We start from the raw sequence: 20,307 nt of genomic DNA on the forward strand, positions 1-20,307 counted from the left end.
ATTACTAAATATAAATTAATCGTTTGATAATGATGATTAGATATTTTATCTAGAAATTTTTGTATTGTTATGGTTTTACCAAATGATGTCCCATAGTTTTCACTCATGGGCAATCTTTTTTAGTCAATTTGATGAAAAAATCCTTTCGTCTTTCGTTAGTCACTTTCAACCATCATCATCATTGTTAGTGTCATCTTCGATCATCATTGCCTTCGCTTATGATTGTCCTAGCTGCTCTTGCTCTCACCACGAGCAATGTCGTGGTCATCTCCTTTTTCTTCTCTTCCTCTTATAATTTATCGATAAATCTTCATCTCTTCCTCTCCTTTTTCTTCTCCTCTTATAATTTATCCTTTTTCTTCTCCTCCTCTTATAATTTATCGATAAACCTTCATCTCTTCCTCTCCTTTTTCTTCTCCTCTTATAATTTATCGATAAACCTTCATCTCTTCCTCTTATAATTTATCGATAAACCTTCATTGAGGAGGCGCAATAGTTATGAGTCGAGACAATGATGAGTCGAGACAACGATGAGTCGAGACAACAATGATTGAAAGTGATTGATGAAAAAGAGATGACCCTTTGTAAAAATTAATTATGGGGATGTCATTCGATAAAAATCTAATATTAAAGATTTTTTTAACTTAAACTATCCAGGATGATTAATCAATTAATTAATTAATTAAATTAGAAAACCCAAAAGGAATCTCATATTGCAAGTTCATTCAGTTCTATCAGACGTTTGGAATAGCCATTTTCTAATAACTTGACTAAAAATATTATTGGAAGCTCTATATTCTTGCCGTAATACATATCAGCTCGAGCCCGACCACAGGCCTAATTGGTTCAATCTAGTTCGTTCGACACAATAATTTTAGACCATGTTGTCAGATCGAATCGACTCGACCACTCAAACCCGCCGGGCCGAACCGGATCATCGGTAGCATGGTGGTACGACCTCCGTGCGTTTCCTGATTCCAACCTGTTTCGGGCAAGCTAGGGCAGTTCGCCGCCTCGTTGCTACATAACACCAAGCCCCCCCACCCCCACCAAGCCGCCGACGACTCGAAGAAACCCTAGCGAGCCCTCGGCCATGGCGGACTACGACCTCACCTCCCGCATCGCTCCCCACCTCGATCGCCACCTCGTCTTCCCGCTCCTCGAGTTCTTGCAGGAGCGGGAGCTCTATGCCGACGATGAGATCCTCAAGGCCAAGATCCAGCTCCTCTCTCAGACTAACATGGTCGACTACGCCATGGACATCCACAAGGCCCTCTACCACACCGAGGATGTGCCCCAAGGTTCACTTTCGTCTCTGGCTTCTTTCTTTTTTCTCTTTTTCCTCCCAATTTTGTGATCTGGACCTGGTGTTCTTGCAGAGATGGTGGGTAGGAGGGTAGAGGTCGTCGCGAGGTTGAAGTCCCTCGAGGAGTTGGCCGCTCCGCTTATCTCGTTCCTTCAGAATGCTTCCTTGGTCCAGGAGCTGAGGCCTGACAAACAGTACAACATCCAGATGCTCCATGACCGCTTTCAGGTGTGTTCTTGGGTTCATTAGTGCATAGATCGATGGCAATTTTGTATGCGAATTTCCATCTGTGTTCGCAATGTGATGTGATGCCACAGTTTCACGACAAAGTTGGTAGGATTGACTGGTTAGGGCAATTGATACATGAAACTATTGGTCAAGAAGAGGGGGAAAAGGGGAGTATTTAGGAGTGGCTGATGTTGATTGTGTTCTGTTGTCGAGCAGATTGGGGCAGATCAGATTGAGGCTCTCTATCAGTATGCAAAGTTCCAGTTTGAATGTGGTAACTACTCTGGTGCTGCGGATTACTTGTATCAATATCGCGCGTTGTGCACTAACAGTGAGAGGAGCCTGAGTGCGCTGTGGGGAAAGCTTGCTGCAGAGATTTTAATGCAGAATTGGGATACTGCACTTGAGGAGCTGAACCGGCTAAAAGAGATTATTGATTCAAAGGTATTCAATGTTTTAATCGATGCATATAATCTACAACTGTTCTGCTGCTGCCCTAATTTATGTCAATTTTCTGTTTGTTTGGCTTGTGAGCAGAGCTTTGCTTCTCCCTTGAATCAACTGCAAAACCGAATATGGTTGATGCATTGGAGCCTCTTCATCTTCTTTAATCATGAAAATGGCAGAAATGGAATCATTGATCTATTTTTCCAAGACAGGTTTGCCACATAAAACATCTATTTTTCTATTTTTTTCTGTCACATCTGTTGTGAAATAATACTCGAGCCAATCTTATCTTTCTTTTGATAATTCTCGTAGGTGGTGATTCTTTTTCATAAAAGTTGCTAATCAGAAAGTTTGTCCTCTTTGTATGTATTAGTTATCCCCTTATAAGATGGTATAAGTCATTTTATACTGTACCCTTGGTGCATTGTTGTGCCACCACACAGCATGTAGGAGTAATTACATGGGCACCTTGGTATTATATTCTCCTATTGCTCGCATCCTGTGCTAACTCAAGTAGACATAGTGTAATTAATTTCCCTAAAGGACATTTTTTTCTGCATATGTTTGATGTTAAAACTAGCATATTCTTTTGATGTAGTATATGTAAGTTGCAGATATTTTTCAACATATTTTGGGTTCTGAATCGACTTCAAAATATGATAGCCGAAAATTTACTGGTAGGTTCTCCATATAATTGATTGATAGTCACCAGTTTTCAGACCCATCTGCCAACACTTCCATGAAGGCTCACAAACACAATAAACATCTAGTCATTTGACAGCTTGAACATACTAGTTGACAATAAACAGCACTTCAACTGAATCCAGTTAGTCCCAGGTGGAGTGATTGATATGCTCAGCCTGCAGGTGTCAACAATTTATAGTTTTAATGCATATTATTATGTTAAACCAGATCTGTAAGACATCACAATCTACACAAGTAAAATGTGATTTGCCCTAATCGACATCACAATCTGTCATTTTCAGTTTTCTAAGACTAATCTTATTTTCTAGTGGATAATCTGCAAATTTGAGCATTTGAATCCACTTTTTCGTCTGTTCAGATACTTGAATGCCATTCAAACAAATGCACATCACCTCCTCCGTTATGTTGCAACTGCTGTCATTGTTAACAAAAGAAGAAGAAATATGCTTAAGGAGTTGGTCAAAGTTATCCAACAGGAGCTGCATAGCTATAAGGATCCCATAACTGAATTTCTGGAATGCTTGTATGTGAATTATGACTTTGATGGTGCACAAAAGAAACTCAAGGAGTGTGAACAAGTAAGTTTTTCGAAGTACATTGAGATTTCTTTCTAATTTCTATCATTTTGGTGGTAAGGTTTGATATGATATTTATTTCATATGGTTGCTGAGTTTAGTTTTAATGGTTTTTTATTGAGTGTAGCTACTGGGTTCAAATTGTTCATGTTCTGTTTTATTTATTTATTTATTTATTTATTTTGTCAATGGAGTTTTGGTTAGAGCATCTGGTAGGAATTATTGGACATGTTGAACTATTGACTCAGAGTAAATTATACCAACGGTTGGATGATTTTGGTGCTTTGAACTTATCAACATGTTCAAAATTATACCAACATGTTGAACTATCTACCAACGGTTGGATGATTTTGGTGCTTTGAACTTATCAAAAAGAAAAAGATGATTGTGGTGCTTTGAAGATATTTTTAATGACTTCAATCTGCACTCAGACCTACAAGCCTTCTTGACTCTTAGGTTTGTGATTGATAACTAAATAAGGCTTCGTGTGGAAGGTTATTAGATCAAACTGATCTGCAGTTGCTTGCTTTATATCAAAGATTCAGAAGTGGAACAAAATTACACTGAGAAGACTTGGTAGTGGCATGTAGGATATTATTTTTGTATTGTATGAACCAAATGCCATGACTTTAGACTTGTTTAAACCTGTCTAGCCATTTTTATCCAAAAGTGGGACTTGCATGAATGCTAGAAAGCTAATTGACTGCTCATGGCTTGCAAGTACCAGAGGCAATTTTCACAAACAGAGTACAATCCTGAGTGAAGGCAGTGCATAACTATTTCTATGTTAGCATCTTTGGGGAAAAAATAAGTTAATGGAACTTTAAACTAATGAAATAAAACTAGATTCAATAAGAAAAACCCTCAAGAAGCAGCAAGTTTTGCTATCGTTGCCACTCACATAAGTAAGAGAGAAGCTGCAACCACTGGCCATGCTAGCACTGCATTAGCCATAGCTTCTGCAGAATCTGGTGGAACAATAAGCAGCAGCTGCACTACAACTGCTGTGCAAGAAGCAGAAGTTGATGCAATCACAGCTGCCTTCCATGAGGCAAGTGACATCAAATGTGTAACTGTAATCTTCTACTAGTTACCCAGGCAGCAGCAGTTTAGCATATTTAGAGACATTTTGAAAGCACAAAATAGGAAAGATGAAAACAAATCTTTTTTGCCGAGCATCATTGGCTATTAGTAGATCTACCTGTTTGCAGTCATTCACATTTGCAGTTGGCATGAAATATTTCCCTCCATTGGGATGAAATTCTCTATATCAGCTTATATGTCGAGTTAATTAGAGCCTTTTGGATTTAGTTGATTTCTTAATTCATCCAACCACATGCATGGATAAATTTGCCCTTAGTCTTAAACACAAGATGCATGTGCCTGGTTGAAGTGGCTTCACCTTGATATAGAGGTCCTTAGGTTCGCCTTGTTATGGTAGTACCTAGGTAAGCCAGGCATGTGCCCGAGGGAATACCAATGCTGACATGATTATAATCAAGATTGCAAGATTCACATGTAACCATCAGAAGTTTATTCAGTGAGTAGTTCATCTATGATGAACTTATGGGCGGAGTCAATTTTGTTGCTTGGATTTACAAAGTGATAGCGTCATTGAGGATGTTTGTTGCCATGAATGATTAAAAAATCTCTGAAGGATTAATTTCCAGCATGTTGCTTGACTGTTAAATTTTTATATGGTGTTCGATTCTGTTTTCTGTATTTCATTGTTTTTTTTTTGTTTGCTCTGCAAGGCTTATTTCATTAGAGTTGTATGTGAACTTCTGTTGCATCATGAATGATTTTCCTAGATATGTTTTATTTTTCTTCCAAGTCAAGTCATAGTCACTTCTCTCATTGAAAATACTTAAAACTTCTTTATGTAGTTGTCTTAATATATTGTGGTCTTCTTCTGAATCTAATGTTGTGCATGTTTTACTTAGGTAATATTGAATGATCCTTTCCTTGGTAAACGGATTGAAGATTCTAACTTTACCACTGTTCCTCTGAGGGAGGAATTCCTGGAAAATGCTCGTCTCTTCGTATTTGAGACTTACTGCCGTATCCATCGGTGCATTGATATCAGGTAGGTTGCTTGCTTTTTTACTTTGATATTTTGAGATTGTATATAATAGTTGCAAATGACCTTTAGTATTTCTTGCAATCTACTGAGATATGGTAAAACATTATCTCCCTAATTATGTTCACGAGGTTCTTCAGTCTTTATGTGAACTGGTTGGAATTAAGTCAAGAATTAGTATTTCTTGCATTCTTCTTATTTTCGTTTTTTTATCCAGAACCTGAGTTCCTCTTCTAGAAGATTGTATTCTGAAACTAATGAATTATTGCTAATTATCAAACTGACCTGTGGCGACAGTGTGCTTGCTGAAAAGTTGAACTTGAACATGAGCTATGATGAAGCACTGGTTTGGATAACGAATCTCATCCGCAACTCAAAGCTTGAAGCTAAAATAGATGCAGTGTTAGGGACTGTGACCATGCCAATCGTTCATCAAAATGTGTAAGTATATATTCCAATCCACGGATTTCTCCGGCTATCCATCAAATGACAGTTCTAGATGTTTCTCCATCCATTATTCAGAAACTAAATGTTGGCCTATCTGCTTCTGCTAATGCACTTCTACCTCTCTCTCTGTTAATTGATCTTGTTTATGACCATTGACCTAATCCGAACAGTAAGCTCTGATCATTAAGTTCTTATTTGTTGTCGGTCTTTGTCCTTGTAGCTCTTCTTGTAGGTAGCCTAAATTTATGTACTTTCTTGTAAGCTTTTATGGTTGTATATACTGATTTAAAAATGTTGCTTCAGGCACGAGCAGATAATAGAAGCAATGAAGAATCTTAATATGCGGACTTACCTACTGGCAAAGAACATTGTAGAACCTGCACAAGCTGCACAAGCCACTCGTTAGGAGGGGAACTATACCTTCTTCCTAACATACAGTCAGTTTTTTTCTTTGTTTCTTGAACTCAGTAAGATGTTATGGAAGCTTTTTACCCAAGCGGAAAATTTTGCATCTGCAAAGTTGTTTTTATTCATATTCCTTGTTGGCTTTATGTAACTCAATACTTTATGGGGAAGTTTTGCTGGACTGTGTTGCAGAGTCTTAGTCTCTCTTCTACCTCTTGATGTAATGTATGCTAGGCCAAGGTATTTAGGGTCGCATGACCATTCTCTCTGTATTGACAGCTAGCTATTGGATCTGTGGTTTCTCTGAGAAGCTAATTTTTAAGGACAGGGTTGCAGATCATTCAACTTGAATTCGAAGAGATGTTTGCTCATACCAAGGATGATCATATTATTATACTCTAATGGAACAGTAGATGCACATAATGGTGCAAGATTTATGAAGCTTAATTTTTTACGTCTCAAGGAACCAAACATCAAAGAGTTTATTAGGTGATTATGCAAAACAGTGATAAAGTATTTTTTTTAATTGTCGAACTAATTATATATTATTATTTATAATTAATTATATTTAATATTTTTTTTAATGTTTTTTTAAAAATTATATTATTATTTTTATATTTACGAAAATAAAATATCTAATATCGTTTTTTTGGATAAAAATATCGCGTATATTTAGTGATAAATCAAAATAAGATAGAATCAATATGATAAATTTTATAATATTTTCATTAATAAAATTTGAGAAACGTGAGAAAAAAATAAATATTTCTTTATAAGTATAAAAATTCTAATATAATTTTTAAAAATATAAAGATGAAATTAGATAACGTGAGAAAAAAAAATAAATTTTTTTTTATGAGTATAAAAATTTTAATATGATTTTTAAAATATATAAAGATGAAAATGTTAAAGGTAGCTAATTAATATGTCGTAAGCCGCTTGTTGAATAATTTTGAGTTAGAGGAATGTTCACTTTTCTTCTGCCTTATTGTGGCAAAGGGAATCAAGTTTCCACCAACATCATTCCAGCAGCAGTACCACATGGATCATGTGATTCATTACATCATATAGTTAATGATACATGGCCCCAAAAGATAACAATGGACACAAGGCATGTATATGATTCAGCAATGCAATAATATCACAGGTAGATGCGTAGCTTCTGACCCGAACCAAGAAAAGAACGAGACATGCTAACAACGTTTGTACACACTGGTCTTCTGTTGGAAACCTTACGATATTCCCACAAAAAATATCGTATGGAAATAAATCATCAGCATCCACACCTTTGCTTCGATGCCCATTAGGATTGTCACATCACCATCGATGCAACAGGGAACAATCTATCTAGTAAGGTGTACAAACCCCCTCCAAGTAAAAGTGCTCCACTGCAAAAGCAAAACAAGTCGGTCATGACAGCCGCGCATGTATCAATCAGGAATTTGTTAATGAGTTAATGCTTGTACAAGACCATCCTGAGTTCATTTTCTTTTTTTTTTTTAGATGAGACAAATCAGGAACAAGCTTGCTTGTCCAGCAAATATTTATGCAAGACAATATCTATTTAGCTTAGTTTCATACTCTGCATGAGTCCCTCAAGACAAAAAAACAGCTGAAACAACTCTTATGTCAGATTAGTGTTTTTGTGGCAAATGGGATCATAACTATAACCCATTATAGTTGCAATTCCAGTTTTACTGATTACAATATCTATATATACCCTTTGTTTTTTCTTTCAATGAGTGATGATTAACATTGTGGAAAAGAAAAAGGAGTAGTACATTCTTTGATTAAATCATGCTTTTGAATCGTATTAAGCAAAAATCATACCTCAAAGGGTTTATCCAAGCTGAAAACCTCCGAAAAGAAAGCAAACTCTGCAAGATAGCAATGTTTGTTACTAACGGCAGAAGAGAAATAACCTAAACAACTTTCATTGTTTAGAAATCTATAAGAAAGAACTTACATATGTCAGTGATAATTTCAAGGAATCTTTAACGAGTCAAAATCACCAAAAATAACAGAAGTGTTAAACTTCCTTTAAGCAATAGCCAGTTTGCTCGACATACAATTGACAAGTAACACTATGATCTATACCAACGTTGATGTGGCTATTAAAAAATGATGTTTTTTAGCCAATAACAATTTAAATAAAATGTATATACACTACTTTTTAAGGTTCAACTCTCCATAAAATCCAACTATCAACTTTATTCTTTTTGCATCTTGGCTATTTAAACTCTGCACATTTCCAGTCACTGTTCCTATCACTCATGTCCACTATGTGGATGCTGCTCTTGATACCTTGTCTCTCTTTTCTCTTGGAGTTCACTTGCTCCTCTTCCTCTACCTCTATCTTGCAACACATCAAGAGACATATCTGGTCTTTAACTCCAACCCTTACCCACTTCACCGTTGATCAGGCTGGCTCAGGGTTTAACCAAGTTTTGCTAAATCTCGTATTTAACTCCAACCGTTAACCACCTCAACATTGATTAGACTGGGTTAGATTTTAACCAAGTTTTGTTAAATCTCCTCTTTGACTCCAACCCTTACCCACCTCAACATTGGTTGGACTAGGTTAGGGTTTAGCTAACTTTTGTTAGGTAGCAGGCTGGTGGGTCCATGTTGAAGATGGTAACCAACATCATGCTACCTCGATCTAAGGCCAGTCATGTCTCATGTAAAGTAAATTACTCATATCTAAATATGCAAATAAATCAACTTATCAAAGAGAGAATATCCTGTAGAAACATGAAAGAAAGAAGGATTTCCATATCTGTTGTTAACCTGTAATGCGCCAGCAAAAGAAGCTGCAACAAGGAGAGGAGCAATATAGCCTGTAGTATATGTTAACAGTAGGCTCCCACCTATTATTGGATCCTGGTGGATCACATTTACAATTATAAGCATTAGTTGCAACATATATGGTAAAGAATCCATAGAGAAGTAGGATTCTACTCAGGAAAAGGGGAATGTACATCATCAGTAGCAATATAGCAAAAAAAGCAAACTTTTGACCATGTGGAATATAATTTTCCTGTCATTTTACACTATTAAAAGCATAGAACTAGGTATGAAGCTTCACAAAAATGTCAACACCTTATGGAAATATAATTTAGCAAATAGAATTGTCTTTGAACAGAATGGGAAAAAAGCCATGTGCGAGGACTGAAGAAACTCATATTTAACAATAAGAAGCACAAAAAGCCAGTGTTAGTCATGCAAAATAAAGCCTCCTGCAGTGGCCATGCAATACTGATAATTCTTTAGTTTATACTTTATACAACCCACAATGATTGCTGAGTATTAATGCTTTACCTTCTGCTAGTCTGGAAGATGATACTTAGTCTTTGTCAATTGACTTTGATGAATATATTCTCTACTAAGCCATGACCTTTACAAATTACATTAATTAAAACCTTGTACAATGTTTCCTGGTCATGCATTTCTCCATCTGTATAGCATAAAATATTGTTTCTATTGCAAGCTCTAAATCTCAATCAGTATGTGATTCTTCGACTCGGTGAAAGAATACAACAGAGTGAAAGAGAGGAAAACATTAAGCACCAATTATTGGATTAACTTAGTTAATATCAAATAAAGGTTTCAAGTAATGGTTTATACAGGGTTTTCAATTTCGATGTGTACCACCCGGTATGGGCGGTATGTACCAGTCCGAGAGGATACTGGTACATGGACCACACTCTATCGGGCAGTATTAGTATTTTGACCGGTACCGCTTTGTATTTCGACCGTTACCGAGACGTACCGATCGGTATGCCCTGGCGTGATAGGTGGAGCTATTTTTAAGGTTTTAAGGTATACCATCGGTATGCCCTGGCGTACTGATAGGATATACCGGTACATACCGCACCGAGTAGAGCTCGGTATGCCGGTACGGACCCGTATTCAAAACCCTGGGTTTATATACATGATGACAGTAACTAATTAGTAAGAACAATGGAAAAATAACAAATAACAAATCTTTTAAGTTAAATTCTCAGCCACAATTTCTGTTCAAACAAAGAAGTTCTTGAGCTATATAAAAGCTAAATTTTAGCACATATAGAAATCATGCTATAATTTTATTTTGCTCAAATTTTGATACCCTGGATGTTGCCACATATCCCAGAAGAGTGGCAAGAACAGGAGTACTGCAAGGTGATGCAGCTAGGGCAAATGTAAGGCCAGCCAGATATGCTTGCACACCTGAGATTCAAACTTCAAATTGGAAATCCTTTATTACAGATCTTAGTTAAAGTAAAGAATAGCAAATCATGTATGCCTTCTAACAAAATTGAAACTAGTAAAACAAGATATAATTACCCGAAGGGAAGTTAGCTGCTGCGGACCGAGGGTCAAAATCACTAAAGAATGAGGGAAGTTGTAACTCGATTATCTTCAAAAAAAAAAAAAGGATGGCTCAGTAGAAGAAGCAAGTGCAAAGCTAACACTTAGCAACATCTTGGTAGATGTTTAAGGCTTAAGCACTCTAAATCACATAGTATAAAGTGAATAGTAGAGTTATAGGATCCAAACCACAAAGATAATTGTTTTCTCGGAAAGACAAGGGCATTAGACAATGTATATCTGCACAACATATCCAACTTAATTTTGACTGGTTTCATTGTATCTCTTAAGTTGAGATTTTAACAGAAAACCATCTGCACAATCATGATCATCAAGGATTTTCTTGGGATACTCTGGCTTGAAAGTTCATTCATTATCAAATAAATAGACCTCGGAGAAAAAGTAATTTTATTCCTTTTGCATGATATATTACAGTGGCTGGTTCAACAACATAACTACTTCAAATATTAATATAGCTCAAATATAGAGTATCAGCAAAAGCAGCTTCATTCTTGAAAAACCACATGCAGAAGTTGAATTACCTCTAAGAGATTTAAACCCATCAGGATTGCCAAGCCTGAAGCAGCTACTGGAAGGCCTTGGCCAATCTGCCCGTAGGCCTTTCCAGCAAAAGAAGCACCAATTCCTAGGATGGCTAATGTTGTAGCCAAGCCCAGTGAAAAAGAAACTGAATTCCAGATAACCTAAGAAAAAGAGCAAAACAACCTTAAGCAGCATTTAGTAACGAACTATTAGATAAGGTTCGAACACAATGAGTTACTTTCAATTTCACAATCAGATTCATAGTTAGTTCGAAAAAAATTTTAATCATACCAGGAGAATCTCTAACCAACAAGTTAGGCCACTAATTCCAATTGCCAGAAATGAATATTAAAGTAAAATTGGTTTCCCGAATTGTAATGATCATTTATTAATTAACATACAGCATCATATGAGCTATATACTCGATCCTGTATGTTTGATATCATATTCTGATATGATTAGGATATTGTCAAATCTTAGTTCTCTTTCTTCCATGTTGCGCATGCATCATTTATTTCTTTGACAAATTCTCACCTCAGCTCGACTTTTCCCAGAGCCAAAAGCACCTGAATGATTGCAAAAGCAGACACGCATTAGCCAAAAAAATAATTTACCCTGTTGTTTAATGCAATGGATAATTTAATAAAAGCAACCATATAGTGATGTTCCTAATGACTAATGTGCTTACCAATGTATCCTAGTGTCAATGGCAAGACACTAAGCGTACAAGGTGACAAACTGGTAACAAGACCTGCACCAAAAATAACCGCCACACTGCAAACAAAGACATTCACAAATATTGAAATAAAAAAATAAAGATTGATAGTTATGAAAATCAATTACTGAAAATAAATCAACCTAGTAAAACTAAGGGCAGACAACTGGTTCTGAACAGCCTCATTAGCTTGTTGTCCAGCTGAATACAATAGACCTCCAAACCAATCACCAAGGCTTATATCAGCTAGAAAAGTGGGGAATGGTACTTCCTGATACCGCAAAACAAAACTTAGTTTTCAATGTTGATCCAAAAATTAACCTCATGCAATAACAGATATATTAACTATTAAGAACATGCTACATGAAGTTAAAGTCTCGATTTGTCCCAAGCATCGACCACTGGATCTGGAGCAAGTTTGTCAGAAGCTCTTACAAGAAAAGGATTCAATCAATACAAACATTAATCTGTCAGCTTTTTCAACCAGTGGTTTAAAAAATGAAAAACTCAAGAAAAAGGCCTCGAAACTCAAGAACTCAATATAAGCAGAAGCTAGATTTCACTTCAAAGAACTTCAATGTTTTACAAATGAATTCATGAGTCAAGGTTCAAATAGTTTGACCATAGAAGCTAACATAAAATTATAGAAAATTTATCTAGTGAGAAGGGACTCTGTATCTGCAACTTAGGGAATCAAAAGCTGTTAAGTTTGTAGGCTGAAACTTGAAAATAGAAGTGTATCATTTTTTAAGCTGTTACTTGGCCTCGGTCGAATTATTCACCACATGGTACGGGTATATGAAGTTCAGAGCTTCAAGGAACTCTTTAGGCATCAAGCAACCTCTCAATTAAGGTGTAGATTTTTTATCTTTGATAAGCATCAACTTGATGTCACCACAACATATACATAATCGGCTAGCTAAGAGAGGCCAGTTTTCAAACCACATGACAATCTAAAGCACAAGAGCAACAAGTTCTTTTACCAAGACATTCTCCAAAGGCAAGGCACCAACAGAATCCACAGCAACCAAGCTTCCCACTGCAATCAAACCACATCAGCAATAAGCATTTAAACAAACATATAGCAGGCACCAAATCCCCGAAAGGTTCCATCTTCTCCGCAAATGAAGTCGCAGCACAGAGGCAATAATTGGAATAAAATCCAAGGGGAACTAATTACCTGCCACGGCTGCCGCCCAAAGGGAAGGTGACACTTTGGGCATCTTGACAGGCAATTCGTGCATCCTCTTTCCTGATACGAAGTTGCAACCACTAATTAACTGAAGAATCTCCACAATATTTTCTCTAGCCTGACAAAAGATTTCATAAAATACAAAGTGGGTTGGTGATAGAAGATACCAAAGTGCCCGCGCGCACAAAGAGGGACAGCGGGCTTGCCAGGGACGTTGGGGTTCTTGCTCAAGGTTGGGATTTTGGTTGGAGCGGAGAGACGGCAGCAGCTCATAGCGGAGATCATCTTATCCTTGCTCTACTTGTACTTGTCGCGAGAGAAGGGGCGGAGGAACGGTTGCCGGTCGCCGGAGTCCTTAACAGGAAGAGGTCGGCCTGACGTCTCGCCCAATATCTTTCGACTCTTTTTGTCTGAGGTTATAATAATGAATAAAAATTATTTTGTGGCTGCAGTGAAATGAGATCACGGTGAATGTGTTTATAACATCCGACATATATTATATAACGGTCGTTATTTAAGTTGCAACGCCTGATATAATATATCATATCGCCAAAAGCTATATGTAGTTCATTCGTGTCCAGTACACGCGTCGACATAGATCAAACCCAAGAGAACGCTTCGCAACAACGCGGTGCTCCGCATCCTCCACCCCAGGCGACGGCACAGACGCACAGCGGACGTAGGGCGGGTCTCTCTCTCTCTCTCTCTCTCTCTCTCTCTTTCTTCTGTTTTAATGTCAGCAATATTAGACTTTTGCATATGTAGAAACCTTGTAGTTGATGATTTCTGCTGTGATTTCAAAGATTCTGCACACATCTGACAACTCTTGGGTTGAAGGTTTCCCAACTTTTGAGTTGGCCAAAGATTTACCTAATTTGGGCTTTAGAGAAGCCTTGAAAGGATTTGTCTTTGCTCTCTTTCTTTTGAAGATGTCGTTCCATTGAAGTAAATGAAACCCAGTGATTTTCATTTTTGAGAGAATTGCATGTCTACCCAAATCATTATTTTACCTTGATATGAAAAACTGTTCACCGCATATCATGTCATAGCTGATAATGTTGTTATGCTTATGTATTTTCTCAGGAGGTTGATATAGAGACCTAATAGATTTATGGATTATAGTAAACCAACAAGTTCTGAAGGTATTGTGACGTTAATCCATTGTTTTTCTGATGGCTTCCATCCTTCGATTTTACATAAGTTAGACTTATTACTTTGCTGTATTTGTTCTTGTTGTGAGCTAAAAGTGAGATTTTAAGTAATTGTTTAATGCAAGACTCGCATTGCTCTAAATTAGATGGTTAAACATATACATGAATGTAGATTATCTTCAGTTTATGTGTGTGTATAACATTCCCTTGTGTAATCATAAATAAAGATATATTTGTATAACGTTATGGATTTAGAAAAAGTATTTCATGATGCCATAGTTTAAACATTCACAATTTGTGAGTACTGAGATCATAGTAGAAAAAGTTGTCCCAAACCCCAAGTCAGTGAAGAGTAGAAAAAAAGTCACTGACTATGTGGAATTGATTTATAGATGTAACACTTTCCATTTTGCATTACATGTTAAAGCCAAACAAGTTTAAAGTCTTGGCCCTGGCATGCTTTTTCACTAAAATGTAAAAATAAAGAATTCATTCTGGTTACAAATTGCCAAGAAACTGAGCATAACTTGTATCAAACTCTTTTCAGTCAATTCAACCTATGAGAGAATTTGCTTGTATCTCGAGAGGTTGAGGACAGAAAAAAGTTCCTTGATGTCACATTAAAGGTAATAGTATATGAAGCACAAGGCCTTAAGTTACAAACAAGTAGAACTGGTTAACTCCATTCTTGATCTGTAGTATTTAAGGTGGTTATGTAAAGATGAGTTGGGCTCTTGATGAGCTGATGGTGTAGGAAAGTTTATGAAGTGGAGACTGTAATTTTAGAACTATTTTAATGATTGATGCATGCAATGCAAATAAAAAACTTGTTACCATTATCTCATTTTCGACCACAAGAGAAATTTGTCTCTTGAAGTTCTTCTTTATGAAGGTGGTCAGATTTCCATCGCATCTGGAACCACTTGCTTCTTAGCATTGCAAAAAACAGTAGAAACAAACAAAGAACTTACCAATTTATCTAAGTAATGTTGTGCATGAATCCATATTTGTATAATGAACTGGAACATAGAGTAAGTTGGTTGAAGACAAGAATGTTGCATGAAACTACACGTTTCTCATGACAAATTCATTTTTGTTGGCACAGTTAGATTTTAACAACGGAACATTATGTAGGGTTAAATGGTAATCTGAATTCTGGTGTATCTCAAAAGATCTTGGACACATTTGTACTTATTGGTGTCTATGTGTAACTAATTGTAGGTAATATGACATGGTATGTTATGTGTAATTCGCTTGCTGTTTTATCATATATAATTAAGTTTTTCTGAGTAAGCCGGGAGGAAATCTAGGTGGCTGATCCTCATTTTATGGTTGTAAAGTAAGGTCCATTTCTATTCTAACAGGAGCTGATATGTGAATAATGGGTTTTTTGTTAGTATATTATCTGAAATGAGTTTCTGGTCATGTTAAGTATGAGAGTAAACTGAATATACAAATTGAGCACAAAAGCTATGACATTTGCTCCATATCAATAATTCTTAGGTAGATTTTTACTACTATGAAGAATGATCTAAAACTAGATAGGTGTCATATCCATGGGAGATGTATTTAGGTGCAAGGATTGCCATATATAATATTCATTGGGCCCACAATTAAACAAAAATTCCTTCTATGGCTTTTTGTTGCTCACACTGGACCAAACAAAGGTTGTTCCAGCATTTCTATGGCTCAGCTAGTCTAGCCGCTCTAGATGTCTGAATAGGCCCCATTGGTGGCTGGTGAGATCCAGGATAAGGCCAATTACCCTGGCTTTTGGCCTGGGGCAAAAACTTTTGCCTCTATTAGTGGTCCACTTGCCTGCCTTTACATCATTAAATCTTCATTTATGTCGTTGGCAATAATAAGTTAATTCTTTTTCATTGTATTGTCATGTATTTAACGCACAGAAGATAATGCATGTCATCTTAATATTTATAGTATGTCATCATCTGTTCATAATTACAATTTTGCAAGCAACAAACTAGATCATAAAACAGAATTTATTTAGGAGATTCAAGTGCACTTTTTTGTATGTTGGCCCTAATAATTATATACATATTGAAACTGTCTTTTTCTATTATATATTGTTTTTATTATCATATGAGGATGGCCTGTTATATCTCATTTCGATGCCTGTGCTTAGTAATGTTCTTATGGCCTATGTTTCTTTTAATTACTTGGGTAATCAAGCTAAACCGAGAAGATTTTGTTATCTATTGATTGGACTAGCTATTGATTGTATGTAAAAATAATTATGAGCTATTGTTTAATAAATTTTAGGAAATAATAATGGTGTATTGAGCAAGGATTACAATTTCGAATAATACCGCTTGTACCGGGCGGTACATACTGGTCCGTCAGCAGACCGGTACACGGATTGTCCACTACCGAGCGGTATTATATATATAATATATATTATAATATATATATATTATATAAATATGCGACGTCACCTCTTTTTCCCTAGGCGGGAAAAGGTGACGTCGCGTCGCCTTGGCAACGTCGTCGAAAAAGGCGAGGCAACGTCGTCGAAAAAGGGACGTCGCCTCGGCAACGTTGCCTAAAAAGGGACGTCGCCTTTTTTGGCAACATCGCCAAAAAATTCTTTTTTATTTATATATAAAAATATATATAAGATTTTTTTTACTTATATATATATATATATATGCGATATCGCCGAATTATATATACACAGTACCGTATCATACCGAGCGAATATCGAAACTCCGGTACGGTACGATATTTCAATCCTTGGTATTGAGAAAAGAGGGAAACCTGTTCTTTCATTTTTGGCATTGTATCATTTCTTAAATCTTCAAAATTTCAGAATACAATAAGCATGCACATCGATAAAGTTAAGCCATAAACTGAATGAAATACAACACTATCGGTTACAATTGTCGTGATTGAGATCTGTATTCTGAAAATGGATTAGGAAAATATGATATCTAATAGAAGAAACTGGCAATATCTGGCATTATAGTAGCTTTTTTGGTGCCAGTGATATCATGCCCAAGGCCTTAAATGTCAACTCAGAACGAAAGTTTCTATGTAAAAAACATTTTCGCATTTGTTGTCCTGACATATTGCATCAGAATTTCTGTGTCATGGTCAAGTAGCTTTCCCTATTATAATTTTTCATATGCTGAAATTGAAGACTGCTGCTGCTAGACCATGCTTTTGCTTCTATAAACATTGTTTTATATTAACTACAACTATGTAAAATTCATGTAACTTCTTAAAAAGGTTAAAAGAAAAAAGTCTAGGATTTGTGGTTCTATTAAATATTGTTCCTTCAGATCTTTTCAGTATCTCTCCAAACTATCCTGCCAAAGTTAGGTAGGTCTTATGCAATGTATATTCTGTTTCGTATTTCATGACCTCTGTTGAGCATTAGTCCTTGAAGGAATCTTAATTTGATTTTTTTTTTTTTTGGTGTCAGTTGAGAAAGAGAATCAACATGAGGTGGAAATTAAAGGTTCAACAGAGGACAGTAAGAACATCGATGACTATCACATGGAGGGTAACAATGGGACAGTCGTAGAACAAAAGAACAATGATGATACTGGTGTAGCATATACTGATGTTGCGATATCGGCAGACGATGTTATACGAGCTGGAGGTCTTGGAGCTAGAGATGATATAAGCAGCTTTCTTCCGGTTGCAATTGATTCAACTGATTTCGAGGCTTCACTTCGCGATGCGCGGGATTTTGAAGAACCACAAGGAGAGATGCCTAGGCCAGGCCTTGGTTGGACCGAATCAATTGATGAAAAGTAGCATCAATCAACCTTCTGAACGTTGATGCTTAGTGTTGCACATTCAGATTGTGATCTTTGTGACCAGACCATTCAGTTTTAGGACTTCTATAACCTATTTCAGTGCTTTTGTAAGCATATCCAGGCAGGCAAGTCAGCCCTATGCCACTTCTTTGTGTTGCTAGTAATATTTGCAGGATCCAATTTGTTTTGAGTCTGATTGTGTGCAGTGTTGTTCTTTGTGAAGTAACGTTATAAATTGGTGGCTGACAGAACCACCAAAAATCTAATTTCTTTTATTTCGATGGGAATTTTAATTCCAAGTTAACTTGTTGTGGCTACAGTTTTGGGCCAATCGTTGCCACTGCCAGTTCTGGCAGTCACGAGCTCAGTGCCTTGCCACTTCTGCAGCTTGACATGACGACGAGACTCGCTCACCGTTAATGCTTTACGTTTCTTGTCGAAAGCCGGCATTTGTGTTGCTGCTGTCAGACCTCGAGACCACCACACGACCCTCGTGCTGCCTCAGTCGTCGTTTATATAAGCAGCCAGCCGCCGGCTCTTCTCACCTGAAAGAAGCGCGCTGTAGGAGAGACTGACGAGAGAGAGTTGAAGCTTTAGAGATGGCAGAACGCAGGCTTCCCTTCTTCTTCGTCCTCATAGTGGCCTTGGCCATGTCCTCGGCCCTGCTTGGTGGCGCCCCTGTGCGGGCCCAGCAGATGTGTGGAGCTGACCTTGGACTGTTACTGTCGCTGTGCCGCGCGTACGTCGTCCCTGGCCCCCGAAAGGATCCATCCAAGGAGTGCTGTGCCGAGGTCCAGAAAGCCGACATCGTGTGCCTCTGCAAGAACATCCCGTCGGAGGTGGAGAAGAAGATTAGCATGGAGAACGCCGTCTACGTCGCCAAGTGTTGTGGGAAGTCTGTTCCCAGTGGAACCAAATGCGGAAGTAAGCTCTCTTCTCACCCTATGGTTTATGCATGTTTGGTGTTTTTGGGTTCTTCCTTTGACTGCGGACTGGTTTGGTTGCAGGTTACACTGTTCCAATGGCATGACATCGGAGAAGCAAAAGGAAGGAGAGAAACCAAAGGCGTCCTTGTGTTGTTGCTTTGACGTAGCACCACCGATCAAAGCATGAATAAACTACTTCGTTTCTGTTTGCGTCTTTGGTGTAGTAATCTCGTCTTTTCCATCATCTGCTACTGCGTACTGTTCTGCACTCTAATTTCCTGCAAAGTATGATTGATGGGAGCTCGTAGATCTGTTGTCCTCTATCTTGTTTTGAAGAAGAAGATAGGTTAATGAACCAAGTCAATCAATCTCTACACGAACTACTCAGAACTACATATTAATGAAACAAAACGAGAGAGGTATCTCACTACCACACTTGGTTCCATGGTCGAGAAGCTGGTGAAACGCCGTGGTGACGTAGACAACCTTCTTCACGCTTATGACCTTCTCCATGGCCTTCGTGACGTGCTTGCAGAAACACGGAACAGAATCACCTATGATGGCCGATGAAGAAGAAGGTCAAGAACAAGACGGCGGCGACTCTGTTTTAGCAATTATTTGATATACCATTCAAATACATAAAATCTGCAACTCAAATCTCTATAGCTTTTTATCTACCAAAAAAAAATATTTAAAATATTAAAAAAAATAGAAAATAGGATTATAAATAGTAAAAAAATTAATTAAGAAATATCATGTTGGGTTGTGATACTTCGGATGCGGACGCGGAGGCAGTCATGGTCCATCGCGCCACGTAAGATTAAGTAGGCCGATCAAGACCGTTCACTTGCTGGCCTCCAAGCAAGGCCGTTAACGGGTCGGGTCGACTCGCGTATAAGTATATCCCCGTGTCTTGGATTTGACATCGTTTTCTTGTTTCTTGCAGCCGAAGCGGGGATCGGGAATGACGGACTCCGTCTTGGCCGCTGCGGCGCCGTCCGATGTCGAGAGGGAGGAGATGCTCGATCGCATGCTGACTCGTCTCGCCCTCGCCGACGATGATAAACTCGAACCCTTACTCGCCAAGATCCTTCCATATTCCATCTCTTCTTTGGCCTCTCCTTCCCCTTCCATCCGCAAATCGGTAACTTTCTTGCCGTCAGCTGTCTCTCGGGATTTTTTTCTCGTGATTTTGGATCTTTTGCTCGGTTCTTGATTGCAATTCTTGATCAAATTTGTTTGTCGGTTGGAACATCATTTTAAAGAATTACTCTTCTCTCGCCTCTCCGTCCCCTTCTATCCACCAGGTAACCTTCTGTCGGTTCTTGATCGTAATTCTTGGTAGTTTTGTTTGTCGGTTCGTGCATCATTTCAAAAGGCCGGACCATCCTTCCGCCGTGTTTGTCGGGTTCGAGCTGCGAGACGAACTACATTTTTGGTGTTCCTGTAGTC

At 37.7% G+C, this 20,307-nt stretch overlaps 4 protein-coding genes across 4 annotated transcripts in view; 3 read left to right on the forward strand and 1 right to left on the reverse strand.

Moving 5' to 3' along the window:
• The first annotated feature begins 994 nt into the window (after positions 1-994).
• LOC135642025 (eukaryotic translation initiation factor 3 subunit E-like) lies at positions 995-6,392 on the forward strand. Its single transcript, XM_065157794.1, has 8 exons — positions 995-1,301; positions 1,380-1,534; positions 1,751-1,978; positions 2,072-2,193; positions 3,045-3,264; positions 5,205-5,347; positions 5,639-5,782; positions 6,092-6,392. Exons 1-8 carry the CDS (start codon positions 1,094-1,096, stop codon positions 6,192-6,194), a joined length of 1,323 nt encoding a protein of 440 aa, XP_065013866.1. The 5' UTR covers positions 995-1,093; the 3' UTR covers positions 6,195-6,392.
• An 896-nt stretch (positions 6,393-7,288) lies between these two features.
• On the reverse strand, positions 7,289-13,419 carry LOC135643516 (cytochrome c-type biogenesis ccda-like chloroplastic protein 1). The gene is made up of 12 exons (XM_065160562.1): positions 13,164-13,419; positions 12,985-13,056; positions 12,788-12,843; positions 11,948-12,075; positions 11,778-11,863; positions 11,624-11,655; positions 11,089-11,250; positions 10,523-10,595; positions 10,305-10,405; positions 8,984-9,076; positions 8,024-8,070; positions 7,289-7,581 (listed from the first exon to the last, which is right to left on the reverse strand). Exons 1-12 carry the CDS (start codon positions 13,279-13,281, stop codon positions 7,506-7,508), a joined length of 1,044 nt encoding a protein of 347 aa, XP_065016634.1. The 5' UTR covers positions 13,282-13,419; the 3' UTR covers positions 7,289-7,505.
• Positions 13,420-18,457: 5,038 nt separating this feature from the next.
• Positions 18,458-19,069, forward strand: LOC103992458 (protein LIM3-like). Its single transcript, XM_009412157.3, has 2 exons — positions 18,458-18,853; positions 18,937-19,069. The coding sequence occupies exons 1-2, from the start codon at positions 18,529-18,531 to the stop codon at positions 18,957-18,959; spliced, it is 348 nt and encodes a 115-aa protein (XP_009410432.1). The 5' UTR covers positions 18,458-18,528; the 3' UTR covers positions 18,960-19,069.
• Positions 19,070-19,780: 711 nt separating this feature from the next.
• LOC135643233 (uncharacterized) overlaps positions 19,781-20,307 on the forward strand; it is a 30,141-nt gene continuing 29,614 nt past the window's right edge. Inside the window, exon 1 of the mRNA XM_065159943.1 lies at positions 19,781-19,999. Coding sequence (XP_065016015.1) covers positions 19,820-19,999 — 180 coding nt within the window. The 5' untranslated portion in view covers positions 19,781-19,819. The remainder of the gene's footprint in view (positions 20,000-20,307) is intronic.

This window comes from Musa acuminata, chromosome BXJ3-7 (genome assembly GCF_036884655.1).
Source record: "Musa acuminata AAA Group cultivar baxijiao chromosome BXJ3-7, Cavendish_Baxijiao_AAA, whole genome shotgun sequence".
In the NCBI taxonomy this organism is placed as follows: Eukaryota; Viridiplantae; Streptophyta; class Magnoliopsida; order Zingiberales; family Musaceae; genus Musa; species Musa acuminata.

Bases quoted from the DNA above. Each gene is read 5' to 3' on its own strand.
- LOC103992458 (XM_009412157.3), top strand. From the start codon at position 18,529: ATGGCAGAACGCAGGCTTCCCTTCTTCTTCGTCCTCATAGTGGCCTTG. The intron at 18,854-18,936 runs GTAAGCTCTCTT...GTTTGGTTGCAG, and splicing joins CAGTGGAACCAAATGCGGAA to GTTACACTGTTCCAATGGCA.
- LOC135643516 (XM_065160562.1), bottom strand. From the start codon at position 13,281: ATGATCTCCGCTATGAGCTGCTGCCGTCTCTCCGCTCCAACCAAAATC. The intron at 12,844-12,984 runs GTAATTAGTTCC...GTTTGATTGCAG, and splicing joins TTGGGCGGCAGCCGTGGCAG to TGGGAAGCTTGGTTGCTGTG. The intron at 11,656-11,777 runs GTAAGCACATTA...GCAATCATTCAG, and splicing joins ATTGACACTAGGATACATTG to GTGCTTTTGGCTCTGGGAAA.
- LOC135642025 (XM_065157794.1), top strand. From the start codon at position 1,094: ATGGCGGACTACGACCTCACCTCCCGCATCGCTCCCCACCTCGATCGC. The intron at 1,979-2,071 runs GTATTCAATGTT...GCTTGTGAGCAG, and splicing joins AAGAGATTATTGATTCAAAG to AGCTTTGCTTCTCCCTTGAA. The intron at 2,194-3,044 runs GTTTGCCACATA...TCGTCTGTTCAG, and splicing joins GATCTATTTTTCCAAGACAG to ATACTTGAATGCCATTCAAA.